The following is a 21,746-nucleotide window of genomic DNA, read 5'->3' on the forward strand; positions in this document are numbered from 1 at the left end:
CCAACCACCTCCCTAAGGCTCAAGCAGCTGTAGCCAGTGAACCTGGGCTCATTGAGCGTGTCCTGCCCTTTCCCATGGCCAAGTTTCAAGCTGGAGCTCGGCACCCCTGGCCAGCAGCGCTGCAGGGAGAGCTGGGCTCACCAAGGGGACACTGGAGTGGTCCCAGCTGGAAGCTGCTCTGTTGATCCCACGGCTGGAGGTGTCCAAAAACGCAGAAGCAGGATATCTGTGCGCAATCACCTGTGAAATTTCCCCTGCAGATATTGTTGGTGGCCATGGCATTAGGGCAACCACACGTGCCAGTTACAAGTCTGTATTTTTGCACATGGTGCATGCTAAAAACCTGGAGATGGAGCTATGCTTTGTAACCATCTTTCATCTCCATTTTCTCATATCATCAGGAGCTTGTAGTCAGCTCTTGCATCCTAAGAGTCATTGGAATAACAGAGACAAAGGCTTTCTTCAGAGACATGGGACAAAGAGAGAAGGTGGTGCAGATTGAAGATGCTCATGTGGGGAGACACTCGTTATATTCTCTCAGTGTCTTGGACAGTGTTAGGCTGTGATCTAGACAGACAGACCCATCAATTTCAGTAGGAATCATCTTTTTGGGCCATAGTCCCTCTTTGAACTGGCACAACTGCAGTGGGATAGGGAGGAGCGTGGGAGAGCATGGAAGTTGAAGTTTTCCATGTACTTTGCTGATGAAGACAGAAAAGTCTGCCGCATAAACAGGTTCTCTGTAGCTTAATCCATCAGAATCCAACTGTACCATGAGGCCATTGACTCGCGTTGCCATGTTGACTCTTGTGAACTCGCATTTTACATGATTAGAGACAACAAACAATATCATGTGTCCCACAGCATTACCAAGGAGAGAACAGAAGTCATCCTTCAGGGGACGTCCAGCCTGGATCCCAATGACCCCACTGCTGTCTGGGAGGAGTATGACTTCAAATGCAAGCCCGGGGACTTGAAGAGGAGGCCGTGCTTTATCACCCCCTACCACTACCGCCTGGACTGGCTTATGTGGTTCGCTGCCTTCCAGGTACGTGCCTTTGGGTGTTCTGAGACTCAGGTGTCCCTTGACCAGGAAAAACAATTTGTATGAATGTACTATGTGTTGGGGCGGGTGGGGAATATTTGAATCTCCAGCTAAGTTAATTACATTAAAAAAACAAAAAGGTGGTATTCCTAAAGGATGTGTGCTACTAGTGTAATGAAACTCTTGGAAATGTTATGTGAGGCTTTTTAATTGTTTCTCAGCAATAACGAGAGTTAAAGACATTGAGAAAGCCTCTGGACTGCACCTGCCCTGCGGAGCGGTGGCATGGTGGGGCAGAAGCTGCCTTGCAGGGTGCCCGGGACTCGCCGGGGCTGGCAGCATCCCCAGCTGCCCACTCCGTCGGCCGGCTTGAACCCACATCCCTCTTGGGGACATTCCTGGGGACAATGGCAGTTGCTTCCACTGTCAGCCTGCCTACATATGGACGTAGGGTCCCTCAAAATATTTTCCCCACGTGCTATCAGCAAACAGCTGACAGCCATAAATTAAAAAAAGAGCTGGGGGGGGGAAACTTGTACAATTAATTCTTGTATATCTTTTAGCCTATTCTGCAAAATCTTATTCACGTGAGCATGAGAACTTGTACCAGGTTTTACAGAACCGGGGGTAACAGCAGTGGCACAGGGCGGACCCACCTCAGGTTATCACGGGCTTTTCTCTTTGTTCCTGTATCCTCTCCCGGCGTATCCTCTTCCCTCGCTCCTCTCCCCCTGCCCCAAACTGCTCTGTTTGCTTTCTTTGTGGTATTTTCATTTAGGCGCCTTTTGGATTCCTCAGCGATGACATAGCGATCGCTCTTTGGCTATGGTTTTATATTTACCCCGCTAGTTTTTGTGTGCTGGAATTTCATTTAATCTGCATTAGGTATGCTTATCCCTCAGCACGACGACAGCAAAGGTTAAAACTCAAGCCAGGAACGGTGCCCAGCTTTACATGAAGGTGCAGAAGGTTGAATGGGAGCTTTTGGTTTAAATCTGACAGTATTTTGGGAGGGCTCCGGCAGCGGAGGAGAAATCCAGCTCACCCTAGCGAAGGCTGTTTCTGAGATAAGGGAAAGGCTGTTTGTTTCCAGGGTTGGAATATCCCAAAGGCTTTAAAATACAAGGTGATCTCAGGTTTAAAACCAAAGGAGGACAGGGCATAAACCCTGATGTATCCCAGGCTGAGAGGCACCATCACACCCCAGCGCCGTCTCTCCACAGAGCCGGGCCGGGCATGGAGCGACTGGGATGTACGGGACAGCCTGGGGAGGAGGAAGAGGAGATGACATGGCCTCTTCGCATCTTTATTATTAGTGTTTAATTCACAGAAAGGTTCCCCCAAGCGTTCGCCAGGGCAGGAGACTGCTGGAGCGCGTATGTGCTTGCCAAGGTGTTCTCTCCTTGGTAACGCTGTGGGATGCAACACGATGATGGTTTTTGTCTCAAATCATGTGAAATGCAAGTTCGTGAGCGTCAACATGGCAACACCGAGTCAATGGCCTCATGGTACAGTTGGATCCTGATGGATCAAGCCACAGAGAACCTGTCTATCTGGCAGACTTTTCTCTTTCCAGCTTGCCACACCAGCTGATGAGCAGCAATTAGCGTCGCGGGGCTTGTGCATGGGCAGGAGGAGGGTACTCGGGTGCGTGCCGGAGGTGTGCGTCAGCCCTGGAGCACATCATTCACCTCCCTGCCATGGCAGCACCGGGTGGAAATGGGGCCCTTGACCCTTCCCGGCCATCCCAGCATGTGCATTCCGTGCCACTGCAGCGCTCCCTCATCCTCTCCTGCTGCTGGGGGCTTTCCCATGGCCCTCCCTGTGCGCACAGGTCTCTGTCAAGCAATTTCACGTCATGCTTAGAAGAGTTATTAACAAAAGGTGCAGAAAGGAGAAAAAAAACTTCTGAAAAATGGGGATGACTTGATGACAACGATAGGAAGGTAAGTAGCCTAGGCACAGCAGCAAGCATTTTCAAATCAGGATGTTAAATACTTGCTTAAGCATGGAAGTAAATCCCATTTGGAGTGGCCGAATGTTTGTTTGAAAACTGTGAGCTGTCATCCCTGGGAAAGCTGCCTGTCCTGCCATCATCCCCGCACCGCCGCAGCCAGGAGAAGTCACTGTTGTTCGATTGTTGTTTAGACTTGAGTCACGCAGAGCTGCAGAAAGGATGGGAAACCCGAGTCAAAACCCCAGAAGAAATTTGTGAAGCCAGGCAAGTTTTGCAAACCCTGTACAGCAGTTTACGGAGTCCATAAAACCAGGTTACTTCAGCCTCTGGATTAGATGTAATTTGTTTTTAAAAGTTCTGGATTTTTTTCTACGCCACTGCTCGCCGTCTGCCCCGTCGCTTCCCGAGCAGGCGGCTGCAGGGCTGGTTTTGCACTTCGTTTCGGTGGCCAGGTAAGGAGCTGACATATCCAGCTCTGACAGGCTGCAGAAAAGCCGGGGACTTGGGGGGAAGATATTTACCATCCCTTTGTGCTGCTCGTGACAGGTTCCTCTTTGCACCTCATCACCGCTTGACATATGACGCCTTCCTCCGCTTGGGGTTTCCTGCAAAACTTTCCACCTTGGCTGTAGCTGCAGGATTCGCTTTGAAGAACTGGAGCATGGGAGAGCCGGGCCCTTGGCATGGCTGGCACGGGCCGGCGCGGTGGGGGAGCCGCCGGCACGGCCCTGGCACGGGAACGGGAGGAGCCATGGTGCTGCTCCACCTCTGAATTGCAATTTATTAGTTGACTGCCTCTTAATTACCATTCCAGTAGTGCCATAATTATATGTAATGTAACATGGCATTATTTTCCAGGAAACAATTTTCAGGATGTTAATTTTATTATCTAAATATAATATGCCTTTTCACTTGTTTTCTAAATCCCCTCTTTGTTTTGTATGTCTTGACATCCCGAGGGTGCTGTAGCTCTGAATTGAAGCCCTTCATTTAGTTCTGGCAGGGACATAACCCGTCCAGAAACATGTCTGCGCTGCTTCTTCCCGTCTGCAGAAGGGGAAAAACTCCCACGAACCGGCAGCGGGGTGCAGAAATCTGTGCAAAACCCTTTTCAGTTGTTTCTCAGCAGCCGCCTGGGACGGGACGCGCTTCGCTCCATCACCCAGCTGATGCCCTGGTCAGTTTGGTGAGGCTGGGCTCACCAAAAAATAAGGTGTCTCTCGGTCAGGAGCTGGTGTTCAGGTGCTTGTTGCTGAGGTTGGTCGCTCTGGATGACCTACCTCCATGGAAGGAATTTAAACCAAGGCCTGAGACAACTTAATGCGCATCTTTAAGAGGAGCTAATTGGAAGGAACGGCACGATGTACTCATTGCATTTGCAGATGCCACCAAGCTGTGAGTACAACAGAGGACAAGGTCTCAAAGCCCAGCGATCTTGCTGGTTTTGGTCCCAGCAGACAGGAGAGGCGTCAGCGGTGCTGCACACGGGCAGGACGCGTCATGGGATGGGATGGAGCAGAGCATCATGCGTCGGGATGGAGCAGAGCATCATGCGCCGGGGAAGCCTCTTGGGCTGAGTGTGCATCACAAGACGAGCACACTTAGGAAAAGGCACCGTGAAAAGGCAAACACGATGCCATGACAGGCGAGCAGGCATTCGGTGTGCACCGTGTCACCTGCTACACTCAGCCGAGCACCCAGTTCGGGAAGGATGCAGCTGACTGGCAAGGCTGCAAAAGCGGGACCTGCAGGAAGAACAGAGGCGCAGAAACCTTCTCCCACAGCAGCAGAGCAAAGAAATCTGCATGGGCGTCCAGATGTCAAAACAGGTTTGGAATAGGTGAAAAACCTACGGCAAAGGGGAAAACAGCCATCTGTTTTCTGTGTCCCTGAGGAGCAGGGAGGAAATAATGGATGAAATGGCAGAATATGATTTAATCTCAGGAAAATTCAGGTTAAGCATTAGGAAAAACTTTCACCCCTTGACATTTTATTGTGTTAGTGCAAAGACATCCTGTTTTTACAGGAGCTGGAGACAAATTGTTAAAGCTTTGTCTGTCATCCAGCTACTGATGGCAACGCTCCTGTAATTATTTGACTTCTTTATGGTGGGCATTTGTAGAAGGAGCCCAGCCATCGCAACCCAGAACTGAGCTATACTGTGCTGCTGGTACAAAAAGCGTTACAGGCAGATTTTTGGCAGGCTGTGGGTGGATTCAGCATCGTTAATAAATAGCAACCAGAAAACAACATACTGTTCATAGTTTTGGGCCTTCAAGTTGGTCACTTTTCCTGGTAGCGGGATGTCTTGGACTTTACAAAAGCCAGTTGTTTATCGTACCAAAGATTTGTTCTTCACCAGTGGGCAGCAGTGGAAGCCTTCAGTGCTCTGAATAAAGAAAAATCAAAGGGAAGGCTTTTCCTCTCCTTATTGTGGCATGAAGGTTATTTACTGTATTTGGGGACTGCCTTTGGCCAACGTGAAGGCGTACTCCCAGTGCTCACCAAATAATAACTACTCAAAAAATAACAAAGCTAATGCTGTCTTCATATTGTTTTTTTTTAAAGCCCAGTGTTTTGTTGCATTGTGCCTTGAAGATGCTCCAAAAGTCTCTGAATGTTGGGACTGGCACAGAAACCGCTCGGACTGGTGGCCCACGTTGCTGTGTCCTACAGGGCTCTGCAAACCCTCAGCAGACCCAGCACAGAGCAGCATTTGCAATGCACTGAGAAGCAATATGTGTTTTCCAGATACGATGTGTAAGTTTATTTATAAACTTCAGCTGCCTTCCTAAGAGAAGGGAGAAACTTCAGCAACGGGATTGATGCTCTGAGGATCTCCCCTGGGAGGTAACAGGGAGTCGTGATGGAGACTTCACGTTATCGCACACAAACTGGAAGAGCTGCGAAAATGTAACCCTATTTATAGAGAAGGCAGATTAATATTTTTGTAAAACACTTTATTCAAGCCTCTGTTATCTCGGTCTTCCAGCCAGAAGGTGCTTACAGGAAAAAGCTGCATGGCAGCAGAACGGAGGAGGAGGTGTGTTTAACGTAATAAAACCTAAACCTCATGGCGCAGTGTACTAAGCGCAGCCTTTTACATTTCCTTTCTTCCCCCTTCTAAAAATACAGGCCTCAATTCACTTCCATTTTCCATTCCAGCATTCATATGTTTTGGTCCACGTTCAGCATGTAAGAGCTTTATTTTCTTCTTTTAATGGTGATTACTTGTCTCCCTGTGAGTATGAATAATTTCAGACCCCCAAGCTGCAGTTAGACAAACTGCAGGCTGGATCACGGGCACACTCACCTCTAGTAGCAATATTGTGATGGAGGTGCCTAAAAACCCAAATAAGACTGATAGCCTATCGTGCCACGGGCTGTATAAATACAGAGTAAGACCTTGTCTATGCAGGGAATGATTATTGTCTACAGTGGCTGTTGTATCTCCCTGTCTAGACTCTATTCTGGAACAAAGCGACTTTTCTTTCCAAATACAGAGGTGATACGGGAGCTATGCCAGGTGCGCGGTTTCCCCGTATAGGCAAGATCTAAGAGCCGCTTCCCAAAGTCTTGCTCTGCCTTTTATTCCTCGGCCCGGACTTGCCGCGCTCCGCACAGCGCCCGCCTCCTCCGGGGACCTGCTGCTTTCCCAAGCGTTTTCGAAGAGGACGAGCTGAGGGATGGCTTTTAGTGAGGCTTGAGAAACCGCCCCCGCTGAAATATTATACGTTGAGCCAGACCTGCAGAGAAACCTTTGGGAAACTAATAGAAAGGCGAAGGGGATGTGGTTGTTGCAGATAATGAGAAGTGATGCGACCTGACGTAGCTTTTGACCTTCCTTGGTTAAATCACTTGGGTAGCGGGATGGTAGCAAACGTTGGTGAGCTGGAATATTATAAAAAAGCAAAGGATAGCCTCAGGTGTGTCCTCTTTTCTGTGGGAGAGGGATTGTTTCTCCAGCTGATAGCTCGAGTTCCCTAAACAGCCACAGTCAAAGGCGCTCGGCTGCAGAAGTGGAAACGGCAGAGTAAGCAGCAATGTGAATATTGGGTGAAAACATTGAGGATGGTGGAGTTACGGCTTTACATCCCCAAAGTGGGTAGGCTGTGACGCGGAAAATGCCCTTACGACATAGCACAGGAAATGTAAACCTCCCCTACCCCTCTGTCATCCACCCTCGCACACCGACGCCGATGTGAAACCGTGCAGGGTTCCCAACCATGTGAAATAATAATGCTGGGCTCCCGTGCCAAGTTTCCAGCTGTTTCCACATGTGCATCTCATACTTACCTCCTCCCGTGTGCCTGTGCCAGGACTGAGATTCAATAAAATGCCACACTAATCCGCAGTCCTTTTTCATTAAATGACCAATTAAAGCTAGAGGAAAAGGGTTCTTATTATTATTATTTCAGTTGGGAACATGTTCCCTGTAGCGCCGCGTGGTTTTTATATGTATTTTTTGCGATGATTATATTCTCTTCTGCTTTGTTATCTCCGCAGAGTTTCGTCGCTACTGCGTTTGGTTTGCCCCCAGCTCCTTGCTGGTGCCTGACTTAGCAGGGACTGGGTTTTAAATCTGTAAAGTTATTAAATACTTCTGTGTGCACGTTAATGTAGTCAAGGTGAGAATGCTGTGTTTGTACACTGGTAAAGCGTGTAAGTGGAGAGGTCGGAGAATATAAACAGCTGAAGAGAAGTCTCAGGGCAGCGCTGCTCCCGGGAGGTGGTGGTACCCGGGGCGCGCAGCGATGCTCGGCTCCTCGCGCTGGGCCACGTGCGGGTTGGGAGAGGGAGCAAGGGAGCAAATCCCCATCCCAACACAGCGAGACTGGCATGGAAAGCGAGGAGGGAAGCAGCTGCCCGAGCACCACAGAAGGCTGAAGCCCCTCAGGAAATAAAAGCTCATGGGGTCATAACACCTAGACCCAAGTACTCTTTGTTAGTCCACAGTGTTATACCTAAAACCTGATTTTTGGAGGTCTTGAGTGCCGGTAGCAGCTGTAAAGGCAGGTAAAGATGATTTAGCTTGCTGGAGGGCTGCGCCTGTTGCATTTCTGTTGGTCTGCATGGGCTGTCTGTGAACACAGAAAGCCTTCGGTTTTGTGGTGAAGGTAGCGTTGCTTTGGGAACCTTAACCTCTGCCCAAGCTGCCATTCTCAGGCATTTTAGTTGTGTTGATGATGATTTTTTGGTGTGTTTAGGTTCCTTAGTTGCTTTCTATGCTAAAACAGAAAGAAAACTCTCAAAAGATGAAGGAGGGAGTCATGTCCACATCCATGGTGGGTGGCAGCTCCCCAGGGATGCTCGGTTCAGGGTCGGACAGTGAGCTGTGGAGCTTGTGGCACGTTTCAGCTCTAACTGGCAGCTTGTAGCACGTTTCAGCTCTAACTGGCAGCTTGTAGCACGTTTCAGCTCTAACTGGCAGCTTGTAGCAGCAGGCTGTGCTGGTCGCTGGGTCCCCAGTCATCCCAGCACAGGCCCTGTGTGGCACAAGGGGAGCTGCAGCCCCAGCTTTTGGAGGGCAGGAGGCAGGTGTGGGAGTCTCGTAGTCTCAGTCCGTGCCCGTGTCTTGATGGAGGCGCAGGGAGACAGAGCAGCCTGGGACCTGCTGGTCCAGGGTCAGTCACTGGGACCTGGTCGAGGGTCAGTCCCCAGCTGCCTGTCTTTGTGCTCAGTGACGATCCAAAACCGAAAGATTGACCCAATACGTGTGTGTGTGTGTACCCACGTTAAAGCAATGCGTGCATCTGTCCTGTTTTGTTTTTTTTTTTTAATGAATCCACTGGATGGTTCAAGCTCTGACTCTCCTGTTTGCACGCTCAGAGCTGGCAAAAGCAGAGCTCCCATCCTGACCCTGGCAGCTCTGCAAACAGTGTGCGGGTCTGGGGCTTATTGGATCCACAGACAGAGGAACTGTCACCTTCCCACCCTGTGGTGTGACGCTTCCCTGGACGCAGCCCAGATCTCCTGGACTCCTTTTTTGCCTCCCTTTGCCACCATATCACCTTACAGAGTAATGAGTTAAACAGCACGGTCGTTAGCGCAGCTCGGCTCCTGCGTGCTCCGAGCATCGGCGGCACGCGATATCTCAGCCTTCGTGCTGGGGGGAGCGTGGGGGGCTGCAGTGGGTGGAAATTTCTCACCGCAGACTTTGCTGGGGCCAGACATGTTGTAAATTTTACAAGAAAAACACTTTACGAACCAGAAGTCCACCTCTCATGCGCATGGAGCTGCTAATTAACAATTTGGAGACCACGTGAGCCAGGGAGCCGATTCCACCATTGCAAAGCCTCATGGTTTTGAATCAGGCCTTGGAGATTTGGGGTTCTCCATAAAGCTCTAGCTCCGGGAGTCTGGTGATTTCTGTTTCTGTTCTCCCCCAGCTTCTCCCCAATTCACACACAGGAACCCTCACGCCTCCCAGGCCCTCCTAGAAATAGTGCTTAAAATCATACAGACCACTTTAAAAAGGGATGTCCAGGGAGGTGCAGGATGCTGAAGGTCTGACTTGTGATACTTGACTGTCAGCAATTGCTGTCGCACCTCTCGGGAGGTCCTTGTTCACAGCCAAGGATGCCCCAGGGTGCAGGTCCCAGCGTGGCACCACGCTCCCAAAGCCTGGCCAGAGCCGAGCATCTCGGGCATCACGGAGCCATCACCGAGGGGCACGGAGTCGCTCAGGGTGGATGGGAGTTGTCCCATGAAATGTGACATGGTCGGGCCCATGGCAGGGATGCTGCCAGCTTTTCCTGCAGCCCTGCCAGCCCTGGTGGGGTTATTGCAAGACTTGCAAGGTTTGTGTTTAATGTCTCGCGTGATGCCAAGCTCCCGGCTCCAGGTCTCACCGTGGCTCCCCTCCCAGACCACTCCGTCGGAGCCACGGTGGCCTTGGTCCCGCGGGGGCTGAGGTTGTCCTGTCCCACCCTGAGAGCCACCACCTCCTCTGCGCCGGGAGGGAGACTGGGAGGTGAGAGACAGGGGCTGGCACAGGGTGTCGATGGAGAGAGGGGTGCAGCGGAGGTTAAAGAGGGCTTTGGGGTGGGCAGAGCACGGCACGGGGCTGGCAGTGGGAAACATCCCTGGCTCTGCCACCCATCCGTGTTGGTGGTGCAGCCGGGACAGCAGATGGGATGAGCTGCGCGGTGAGGCAGGATGGAAGCAGGCAGATCGGGAGAGTAATCTTCTTTAAAAAGTTGTTGGCTTATACAACTGTGGTTTTCCTCTCAATTGTGATGAGCACGGGTCAGAAACCCTGCGAGGTAGAGCTGCTGCTTGATGGGCCTTTCCACCAGTGTTTGGTGTTTTCTATCTCGTTTCGCTCCCCTGTTTCCCTTAGCAACGGAAATAACAAACTTTACCATTAGAAAAGATTTGCGGAGTAACTTTGCCTTGATGTTCTGCATTAGTCACAGTCCTGCAGGTACAGCTGCCGGGTTTCGCTTTCCCACAGTGTCCCCTACTGCTTGCATTAAAAAATCCATTTAGGTACACATTAAAAAAGGAGGAAAAAAAAAAAATCTTAATGGAAGTATAAAGCAAGTCACCAGAAGGGGAAAGGCTTTTTATGGGGCCTCAGCAAGAATCCCTGCGAAGAGCATGAGATGCGTGGATTCCTGGAGGGGGGTAAATGCAGAGTCAAGTTCTGCCGCTGCAGCTTGGACTGCGGCTCCCCAGAGCGGATCTGCTCCCTTTCAGTGGCAGCAAGATTAAGGGAAGGGCGTAGGGATGTAAAGAGGACAGATCAGATGAAAGGGAATAAAGAGGATGCAAGAAAAAGGAATCTGGAATAAAGAGGTCACTTTCTTCTGTTTTCTTCCTGATAACACAAGCAAGGGATAGCAACCTGTTTTTAAATGATGGATGGATCATTTGAAATGAACGATCTGTTGAAATGATGGATCATTTCAAAATGTGCCATTACTGTTCCTCTGTGGAACTTGCTGCTGAAAGAAATTATTAAACTCAAGTGTTCTGGGGGACAGAATAGGCCAGAACCCCTCCAGCTATGGCAGATACACGTAAAGTCAAAAAGAGATTTGTGATCCAGGGTGTAGAAGGAGCCACAGCTGATGGGTGGTGGGGAGCACAGGGGGTGGTGGGTGCCCTGTACCCAGGCAAGGGCTGTGTATGTTCTATCCATCTCCTGGACCAGCAATGCACCAGGCTTCCCTGGTAGCACCCAGTTGTAGGCTTCTCCCTAGCACTGGGACAAAGCAGTGCCGTGGGCTCGACAGGGCTGCAGGGCCGGCAGAACTGCCCCCTCAGGCGTGACGCCTTGAGCAGAGGTCACTGTCCGGGCTGGGGGAAGGTGGAGATGCATCCCTGACCGTCATCTCATCCCTGATCATCAGCTGAGCTGTGGCTGCTGGCTGTGGGCGTGCTCTGCACCCCGCTTAGCTGTAATGTGAACACCTTTGGGGATGCTCTAGATGGGGGACGCTACTTTGCAGTTGGGACAGGCTGGGAGCGTGCACGGAGCCGTCCCAGCTCTGCTAACGAACAGCTCATTAAACCTTCGCAACTTGCACACCCTCGGTTCTGTCCGTACCCTCAGGAGTGATTTCCAGGTGAGCCAAGCTCAGCGAAGCTCTCCCCGCTCCCCACAGATGCCAGAGGGTCTCACTCTGGACCTCAAGGTGTTGGATCGCATGGGATCTATTCCTTGCAACGCCAGGAAATTCATCATTTGCTCCCCAAATCGGTTGTAATCCTTCCCCAGAGACCACGCAGAAGTCTTTAACGCTAATAACACTACGTGGCAAGCCCGGCAGTGCCTAACATTTATATTTCTTATTCCTTCCCTAAGACCTATGAGCAGAATGAATGGATAATCCACTTGGCTGGGAAGCTGCTGGCCCAGGAAGAGGAGACCTTGTCCTTGATGGCAACGAACCCGTTTGCGGGCAGAGAACCCCCACGGTAAGCTTCGAGTTTTGCCAACGGAGCTGGAAGTACCCAGGCTCCGTGTCGTTCTTGTCTTGGATGTGCACATGTGTTTCTGTTGATGGATTGAGTTTTGTATTTGATGGTACCCAGGTGGTCTTTAAATAGGGTGGGTTTAACATGAGGACACCGTGAAGAGCTGGTGCTCTCAGCATAATTAGGTCATCTTTTATGAAGAGCATGTTTGAGCTGATCATCCTTGTCCTCTGGGACAAGGAATGCCAAGGAACGGTGGGGACACAAGGACCCTTTGGTTGAGCCCGTTCCCAGGCAGGTCTGCGAAGGGCTCGGCGTTACTTCTGTTGGACAGAAATCGTGGCTGCTGAAGTGGTTTCCTGCCCGTCAGCTTTAGATTTTTTGCCACGATCAGTCTGCGAGCTGAGATCAAAACCACCGTTTCTACCGGCCCACTGAGGTATTTCAAAGACAAAACAGTCCTGCAAAAGTGATTGTTTTTGCGGACACTTGTCTTGGAAGTGTTTGCATTTTCAATGAAGAGACAAAGCAAACATCAGCAAGTGAAAGGCACCGATGAAAACCCCAAGGTTTTCTACAAAAGGATATTTTTCACCAAAGTGCCTATTTTGCTGATGAAGTTATTTTTAGCTGAGAAAACATTTTAAGGGAATTTTGGATCAACTCAAGTAATTTTATGCTCTTGCTAATATTTTCCATTTGAGGCTCTCGAGATGCACTGCAAACAAGGATGAAGGTTCATGGCACCGTGTGAAATGAACTTCCTCTTGAACCCTGCTGATGTTTTTCAGCTTTAGTGCAGCGCATCCCTCAAATCTGAGGAGGGACTCCTTTTCCAGCTAAGACAGTACCAACTTCCACCTTGTACCAAAGTGCCTCCTCTGAGGTGGTTTACACACCTTAAGGTGGTATAAATGTATAAACCCAAGATGGTTTATACTCTGAGCTGACCATATGTGTGTGTATGGTCTGCAGAACAACAGAGCAGAAGTGCAGCTTGGAATACAACTGCTAAATGCGTTTCCCACCGTTATATTTGAGTATTTTTAATAACTACGTTTCTGGAGGTCCCCAGGCATCCAGCCCTGTCATAGCGCCCAGGCACCTTATCAGAGCGTCTGTACAGGCTGATGGGAACATACTCCCTCCAGGTACAGGAGCCAAAACTGCTGTAAGAACAGTTATTTTGGGTTATTTGCACGTACTGTCATTTGAGAACTGGTTTTCCCGTCGGTGCAGCATCGCAGAGCGAGCCAGCGGGCGCTCCCGACACCCGGGGCAGGATCCTGCCCGCAGGCCAGGGACTCGCAGCCGCACCGGAGTTCCTGTAAGCGATGGTTTACATCTCAGGGCGCGTTATAGGGAGGTGTCGCAGTTTGTTGGGTTACACAAGCGGCGTATCTGTTACACACAAATAATGACGCCTTGGCTCTGCTCCAGGAGGGCTCTGGGGAACCTCTATTAATTATTGCTACAAAAGGCGTGCTGGGCTAGACCAGGGCAGCCCTTGCCACGGACAGATACATCTTTAATAACGTTTACGGAGGGGTTTTGGTTCTGATTAGCTGTGCTGGACTTCGCATTCCATGCGAGGAGTAGCGCGTTGATGCTGCGCGATCAGCTGGTCTGGCTCGGTGGCTTCGAGAGGAACCTGCCATCATGCATGAAACCTCCTTGCTATGGGTTGGGTTCCCACTTTGGCCATGTTTTCTCTTTGTTTTTATGGACCTTCGTTTGACTGCACATGCATTTATTGGCCAACGTAGAGTCTGCTTCTTGTGACAGCGAGCTGGACCTCCCCACTGCTCCCTGCCACCTCCTTTTCCAGGGCTGCTCAGCCCCCACGGAGGTTTCTGTTGATGGTTCTGGCGGTTTCTGTTGATGGATTGGGTTTTGTATTTGATGGTGCTGCTGCTCAGCCCCCATGGAGGTGGCACCTTTCTGATGGCCAGGGAAGGGGCATGGTGCAGCCCCAGCGCCTGCGCAACCGCTCACATAGCAAAGGCGGTGGGTGCCTCATTAGGTGCTAACGAACGCTGGAGCTCACAGCGGGCAGAAAATTCAGCCCAGTGAGAATGGCTCACCCACCCGGATCTGGCAGGGTCTGGGTCCTTCGGGAGCTTATCAGGGAGATGGTGTTGGGGCATCGTTTGTAAGGCGGAGCTGGAAGAGCGACCGGAGAACCTGCATTGTGTCGGCTCTGTCCCGGGTGCGTTTATCCACCTCCAAACTTTGCTCGGGGACACGAGGCTCGGTGCTGTCAATTGACCGAGCGGCGTTCATTGCAGGGCATTCCCTTGCATTGCTTGTTTTTAATAAAAAAACGTAAAAACTAGAAGAAAGGAATTTGGTCCTGAGTGCTGGCTGACCCCGGGGGTTTTCAGCAGAACCTGGGGCCTTTAGACACCGAGTCACCAGTTTGAATTAGGCGTCCCCTGGTGCCAGCAGCCAGAAGCCATGACCATCTGGTGGCTGCTGGCAATAAACGGCTCTCGCAGTTCACGGAGCGACAGAAGCATTTGATAATCCCAGAGCTGTTTATTACCACATGTCCCCCAGTGCCATAAATGTTGCTCCTGGTACTCACCGCGACTGAGGCTGAAAACAAGACATTGTAAGAGATTAAAAAATCAAGACAATACGTATCCCATCTTGCCCTCCGAGATTTGCCATACATGGGCTGCATCTCTTCTGTGCTTTCTGGCACCAGTGGTGGTAAAAAAAATAAAACTAAATTCTGTTGAACACAGAAACTCATTTTAAAATGAAAATAATGACGGGAGATGTGGCTGGGGTAACACTGCATTGCTCCAGGTGGTGAATAGGGGTTTTTTTTTTTATTGTATTCTGTAACAGGTGAGGAAGTGAAATATTCAGGAATCTAAAGCAAAACCAAAAGCAAATCTCTATCTTTGTTAGTTTTTATAGGATAACGATTGCAGAGCGTACAGAGGAATGGAAGCAGGTCCAATAAGTAATTCAGCAGCAGCGTGGATGCTGTGTTGAGCACACAGTGCTATAGATCTTGTTGAACAGGGTCTTGATTCATGCGTTACCTTGGTTTAACCAAAGCACAGACTCTGTTTTCACTCTTTAGCAGCTAGTTTATAGTTGGAAAAGATCAGGATCCAGCACTGGTTTTATGTGTCAGCTGCCTTTGCTCTGGCATTAGCTTTGCTTTAAAAGTTTTTCATGGGTCTAGTGTGTTTTTGGGTGGCGTAAAATAAAAATAACAATTTAAAAATGCTCGTTTTGGCTCAGACCAAACCCCAACACCCCGTTTCTCTCTGGATCCGGGGTTGTGGGTCACGTTTGGGGTTTTAGCGAGCCAAATCCAAACACCGGGGACGTTGGCACCGTGCGGATTTTCACCCAGGTGCGAAGGCGAGGGCTGGGGACGCGGGTGGGAGCTCACCCTGCCCGCGCTGGGGCAACGGGGCCGGGGTCACATCACACCAGTCACCCATTCCTGTTGCTATTCAAGTTTCTTCAGTTATTGCATGTTTGCTGTTAGCGCTTTGCCTAAGGTAAGGAAACCGCAGGGATCATTCGCCTTTTTTTGTTTTTTCCCCCAGTTTTTGTGCCCCATCCCGATTCTGCTGGGTTTACACTCGTGGCACTTGCAGCATCGGCTGCTTTTCACCCAGCATTACTTCTGCTCGGGCAGGCTCGCCTGCATGGTTTGGGGGTGTTTTTTCTTTAAATTTCAAAAACACCGTTTCTTCGTTTAATTTTAAACGTCCCCTTGTTGCACGGTGGGGCTGACGAACCCCCTGCACCCACAGCACGGTTCCGGGTGCCTTCCCAGGGTAGAACCATGGCCGCAACGTGTGGGATCAGTCTGCGCTGTGCGATATGGGTGCAACGAGTGTCAGAAGAGGCGGTTAGCAGGATACCTACTTTTTTAATCCCGACCCCTTGTTAACTGAGCGCTGGATGCAGGCATCGTCAGCGCTGGCAGCCGCTTACAGCCAGCAATCGCCTTTTTGTTATAATTTCATTTTAGTTGTGAACAAAAGCCTTAACGTTCAGCCTCATGGGTGACACCTGGAAAGAAAAGGTAATTCAGGGTGGCTGTAGCTGTGGCAGTTTCCCGAGGGCATCCCTGCACCCTCAGCCGTGAGCCGGAGCCCGACTGCGGCTGCCGCAAACCTTGGAGACGCCTTCGCTCCCACCTTCCAGCTGCGGGTCGTGCCCAGCGCGGCTCGGCTCCCTTCGGTAGCTGGGTGGAAAAAAAAGCTAATTTCGCTACTATATCCCACCCCCCATCCACTCTAAAGGGAATTTTGAGACTTAATTATTTTCATTCCCTGCTAGACTAAATAATTAGGGGAAGGGACTGTTTTCCTTAAGAACATTACGCTCCATACTCCACGGAGTTTATTCTGTTAATGGAAACTCTACACCTTAAATAGCCAAGGGACTTTCAAAATGAGTTAATGCCTTCGAAATGAAATTTCTGAGACCAAAGTTTGTAGGTTTCTTTACAACGCTAGAAATTATAGTATTTTTTCAAGTGTGATAAACTTAAAATGAGAAACAGGTGACTGATTAAAAATGAGGGTATTGTTGAGCGCCCAGCCTAGCTGAGTGTGAAGCTTTACTTCAAGCGCAGTGATGTTTGTGGAATGTGGATTTACAAAATATTATTGTGCAGCGGATAGTTCATAAAACACCAGCCGTCATAAATCTGAACGGTAGGGCTTTGGCTGAGAAATTAATAAGTGTTTAACACACCGTCATGGAAACAGACTGCAACAATGAAAGAAAACAAAAATCAGCTTTTGCCTACAGAAGGAGGGGAAAAAAAAAAATCGGGTTTGTTTTTGACTGAAGTGTTCGGTGTCTCTGATATTAAATCATGTTCACTTCAGGACTTTTATTCCAATTATCGTAGCACTTTGTTGAAAAAGCCCCAACGTGTAGCTGAAGACCTGGATTTGTAGCGGAGCTGTTATTTAGGGAGGCAGTGCTTCCCATTTGATGCTACCTGGCTGCAGAAACGCAAGAAGAATATAGCGTTTGGTAATCTTTTTTTTTTTTTTTTAAATTTGATTGCCCATTTATTTCCCAGTTGTGTCACAGCTAGTGGGCTCGAGACCCAGGGGCCTGTTGGACTGGATTTTCAGGCCGTGTAAGTCACCATGAACCCTGGCAGAAGGTGTAGGTCCTTTCCTACGGGACCCGCGGAGATGTACAGCCCAAGCCATGGGAAGGGTTTTGTCGTATTTGCACGGTGTAGAAGCCACTTTGGGGGCTGCTGCCTTGGACACCCCCAAAAGAGGTAAAGGTAATTCTGTAGCTGTCAAGAACGGCACTGAGAGCAGGCAGAGATTATGGGATTATTGGAAAATAACCCCATTGGGGTTATTTCCACCCCATCCTTGGGATGCAGGTGGAAATGACATTTCTGCTCTGCAAGGTCGCTCCCCAGAAGTCTTTAAGTGGGAGCGGTGCTCATGGATATGGGATGCTCCATGGGGATGCGAGTCCTTAAACTTGGTTTTGATGAATCCCAAGTGCCTCCTCTCACCCCGAGGCATTTTCCCGCTGGGACGAGTCTCCCCCCAGGTATCCGTGTCGTCCACACAATGTGACAGCCTAAGCGAAAGATGTAAATCCGCGGAGTCCCCGAAGCCTCTCCCACAAGCGCTGGTGCCTTCTGCACAGAGAAGTAAAATATTTCTTACAGTTTTCTCACTGAAAAGCGGTTTTGCCAGCAATGAATCTGTCCTGGGAAGTGACAGGATCCTCAGAGGTGAAAAAGTATAAACGCGTTCTTTTGGCTTTCTCAGTGGGTTTTGCCGTAGCGAAATGTTTTATTGCAGTTTGTTTCTTCTTTCCCTTTGTACTGTAATTTAAAAGAAAACCTTCAGTTTATCGTCAGCGTTCTAACATCTGATATTATCAGAATGAAATGATTCCACTGTCCTGAATGAAAGTGTAAGGGATTTTCTTTTGGTAAAAACAACCTCAGCCTTTCAGTGTTGTCAGGGAGGGCAGAGCTCATCTCAAAGGGTCAGGATTTTCCCCAGGATGGGAAGTCTGGTTCCCAGCCACCTCTCGCAGCGGTGGCGGATGCAGCCATGGGGCAGCTTCACCGTGGCCAGACTGTGCCGCGTGTCCCGTGGCCGTGGGAGACATCTCCCTTGGCAAGGGCAGCTCCTACACCTTGGCTCCATCAGGATTATCGGCCCCATCCCCTTCACACCTGGGAAGCACTAAGCTGAAACCCACACGCTGGGTCTGCCTGTGCCAAAAGTAATCCCAGCCTGTGCTGTGAGCCCCGGGGGGAGCCAGGTTTCCTTCCCCCCAAGGTTTGCTCTGCTCTGGGTAGAGATGCAGCCTCTCAGCCTCCCTTTCTAACCTGTCCATGGGGGAATAAACCCACTTTCCCATGTCCAAGAGAGTTTTGAGGATGCTCTGGCTCTGCAGGACCAGGTCTTGCAGGAGCCTTGGAGAAAGAGAAGTCAGCGGCGTTGAAAAACAACCCATAAAACTGCCCTTATTCTGCAAACTTGGGCCAAGATGAATTTATGATCCCTCCTGCTAACGGGGCTAGAACAAGCAAGAAAGCCGATGATGGAGGCTCTGTTACTGTAATGAATTTGTACTTTCCACTGCCACTCGCTCCCTGATTTACAATGGAATGGGGAACTTTAAGATAAAAAAAAAAAACCAACACAAAAAAAAAAAAACCAACCCCCAATCGAAAAGACGCCCCGTGTTTTGGTTTCTTTCTTCCCTCTCCCACCCCGCCTTGCCCTGTCAGGCCATTAATTCTAACAGAAACCACCGGCTCTGGTTTTTTCCCTCGAACCCCTCAGCTGTTGCAGGGAGACAGCTGCACCCTCTGGAACTAATTACAGCTGTCTGGGAGATTTAGCCCTCCATCCCAACAACTCCAATATTGCTGCTAATTTTTAACACGTACAGTTGGAAGATGTCATAATAGGCTGATATATGATTGAATCTTAAAAGTGCTACAGCGCAGCTGCTACCGGGCATCTGGTGGGATGAATATATTGATTTAAAAAATAATGCTTATTATTTCTAGCCTTTCTGCCCTCCCTGAGGCTGTAGCTTTGCCCGACCCGGGTGGTGATGGAGAGTGGGTGCTTGCCAGAAGGGTGGTGGCAGGCGGGTCCTGGAGTCCCGTGGGGGTCAGTGGGTCCCTCTGGGTGGCTCACTGGTCCTCCCTCTTCCAGCCATCCACACTGGGATCAGCGCTGTTGCTCTGCCAGCACCTCCCGGGCACTGCATTGACCTCAGGAGAAGCTGCCAAAGGGTCACTTCTATCCCGTGTCCTCCTTCCCTGTTGTTATTATAGCAGAGGGGGTTTTCCATCTTCTGGAGGAGAAACCTGTGACTTGCTCTGTCTGACCGTGTCTTGTTTCTTGCCTCTCAAGTGATTATTTTGCTCTCGTGTGTCTCTTAAGGCACCTAACCTGGGCTCAGCTGGTTCAACCTGATGCTTCTCCTGAGCAGTTTCCCAACCCGGCTGCAGTGCCTGGTGCTTCCCAGGGAGCCAGGAGGAGCTGCCGGCTTGCATTCGCTCAGCAAATCCTGGGAAACTGCTCGCAGCCAGGATTCTCCTTCCTGACCTTTCTGTCTCCTCTGAAACATGGGTCTTGCTTATCTTTCTCCAAGCGTGAGTGACCACCTGTGGCATTAGACTGCTTTAAATGGAGATGAAGTCAGATAGCTGCTTCACAACCTCCTTGAAGATGTTCCCATTTCTCCAGAGCAGCAAGCAAGGTTTCGACATTCTGGCACTTTCCTGCATCAGAGAGGGCTCAGAGACCTGTGGGTCCTTTCCACCAGCCAGAAGGTCTTCACCTGAGCCCCAAAGTTGCAAAAATCACAAGCAATTGCTGATAAGCCGATCTGTAGCTTGTAGCAGTTTCCTAATCTGCAGGCAACCACGCATGTGTGCATCTCGCCTGGGTTACAAGCTGTCCAGGGCTCCAAGCGATGCTTGTAAATTCCATGAGCCCTGAAGTGATGGGCTCCGTGGAGTTAATGCTTCAGCCCTGTTAGCACAGGAGCGGGTTCGCTCCCCGAATCCCCAGAGGAGGGAGCAAATCCAGCGAGGCAGCGCTGGAGGAGTTTCCAAGTTCCGTAACTTCAGGACAGAGGCGCCCAGATGGATTATAAATAGTGGGGTAGCTTGTAAACTCTATGAGCCCTGAAATGAGGGGCTCCGGTGAGTATTAAGTTCTGCAGCTTTTACATCCGTGAGCCTTGCAAGGGAAGATTCCCGTGGGTTCCAGGTTTTCTATGTTTCTCCCACAGCCGTAACCCCAGGAAGGATGGAGAGGATGGATAACCGTGGGGTCTGGATGCTGCCGTCGTGTTTTGATGCTTAGACATATTGTGATGCTCAGAAGTATTCCTGCTGCACTTTCTCCATCCTGCAGCATGCATTGACTGCTGTAACCCAGTAAAGGCTCTTTGGTGCCTCCATTGACCAGAATGGAAACCTTCAAGTCTTGAATCCCAGAGGAGCACTGGCAGGCTGTGCTGTGCTGGAGCTTTATAGCTCATCGCTGGGTGAGTGGTTCAGCGCCTGGAAAAGCTCGACTCAACTTGTAACCTCCATGGAGTTTACAAACTCCACAGCCAATGAAACCGTGCAGGTTCCTCTTCCATGGAGCTTGTCATCCTGACGTGGACCGTGCATCCTGACACTCCAGCTGACGGCTCAGGTGGAGCGGGCTGGGGGAAGCAGAGTGACTGTGGCTGGGACAAGAGGGTGGTTGAATTTAGAGGTTGGGGGGCTTGGGGGGGACTCCTCAGATCGATTTAGGCTCTGAACAGAAGAGCCTGAAACACAGTCAGATAGAACGGCAAACTTTATGCCACAAAAATGCATCTTCAATTGCATGTGGTTGCTTTAATGCTCACACGGTTCTAGTTTTACATGCCGATCCCTTTGATAGCAAACATTTTAATAGACAGAGAACATATGGGAAAAATCATACCAAATCAGATGATAGATATTATTTAATCTGGGCAGGCAAGCCCGTTCGAAAGGGACAAGGAAATTTTCATTCCAGAGGGGTTATAGGACAGTCCTTGAGGCTGGGGAGAAGGCGCTCCTGTGTCTGAGCAGAGAGCTGGCATCTCCTGAGGTCTCCTGGGTCTGCCCTGGGGTGGGTGAACTGCTCTCTGCGCCCTGTGTGCCCAGCTAGAAAATGGAAACTTTGCCAGAGGGGGTTTGCAAATCGCTCCTTCAGCGTGGGGCGCCCCGTTAGACCCATATTGTGGGTGTATGTGGAGACGGAGCCAGCTTGGTAGATGCCCTGCGGTCACTTAGTGAAGAAAAAACCCCAAAAGCCCTGGTGTGGCAGACGGAGGGAGGCTTCGAGCTGGAGAGGGACTGACATAAAATCAGCCACTGAAGCTTTTTGGGGAGGTGGATATGTGTTTTGAATTCAAGAAAGCAATCAAGCAGCACAGCTTGGAAATCTTTATCCATCCTGGACAGGAGACTGCAGGCTACCTGGACCCAGGGGAACGTTGCCGTTCAGTAATGCTCTAATTATTAACAGGAAATTTTGTGCTCCTGCGAAGTAAACACTGTGGGAGTAACACTTCAGCCCCCGTTTGACTTTTACCAGCCTCAGAAAAGGAGGGGGGAGAGAGGGTGTAGAAATGGCCCTGACTGTAATGAAGCCAGCAGCTGCAGGGCAGCATTTATGGTGATGAGATGCAGGTTTGTGCAGCCCGAGCCCCACACGGGGCTTTGGCATTGCCCCCTCCTCTCCCCCTTTGCCTTCCCGTATTTGAGGGCTGGTATCCTGCCCCCCGGCAGCC

The 21,746-nt window shown here is 50.2% G+C and overlaps 1 protein-coding gene across 5 annotated transcripts in view; it reads left to right on the top strand.

The window, feature by feature from the left end:
- The window catches only part of LMF1 (lipase maturation factor 1), a 207,308-nt gene that overhangs the window by 183,398 nt on the left and 2,164 nt on the right, over positions 1–21,746 (top strand). For all 5 annotated transcript variants that reach the window (XM_054211430.1, XM_054211433.1, XM_054211435.1 and 2 more), the window contains 2 exons: positions 865–1,048; positions 11,815–11,927. In XM_054211430.1, the coding sequence (XP_054067405.1) occupies positions 865–1,048; positions 11,815–11,927 (297 nt within the window). The remainder of the gene's footprint in view (positions 1–864; positions 1,049–11,814; positions 11,928–21,746) is intronic.

The sequence above is a fragment of the Rissa tridactyla genome, chromosome 8 (assembly GCF_028500815.1).
Source record: "Rissa tridactyla isolate bRisTri1 chromosome 8, bRisTri1.patW.cur.20221130, whole genome shotgun sequence".
NCBI classification, from domain to species: domain Eukaryota; kingdom Metazoa; phylum Chordata; class Aves; order Charadriiformes; family Laridae; genus Rissa; species Rissa tridactyla.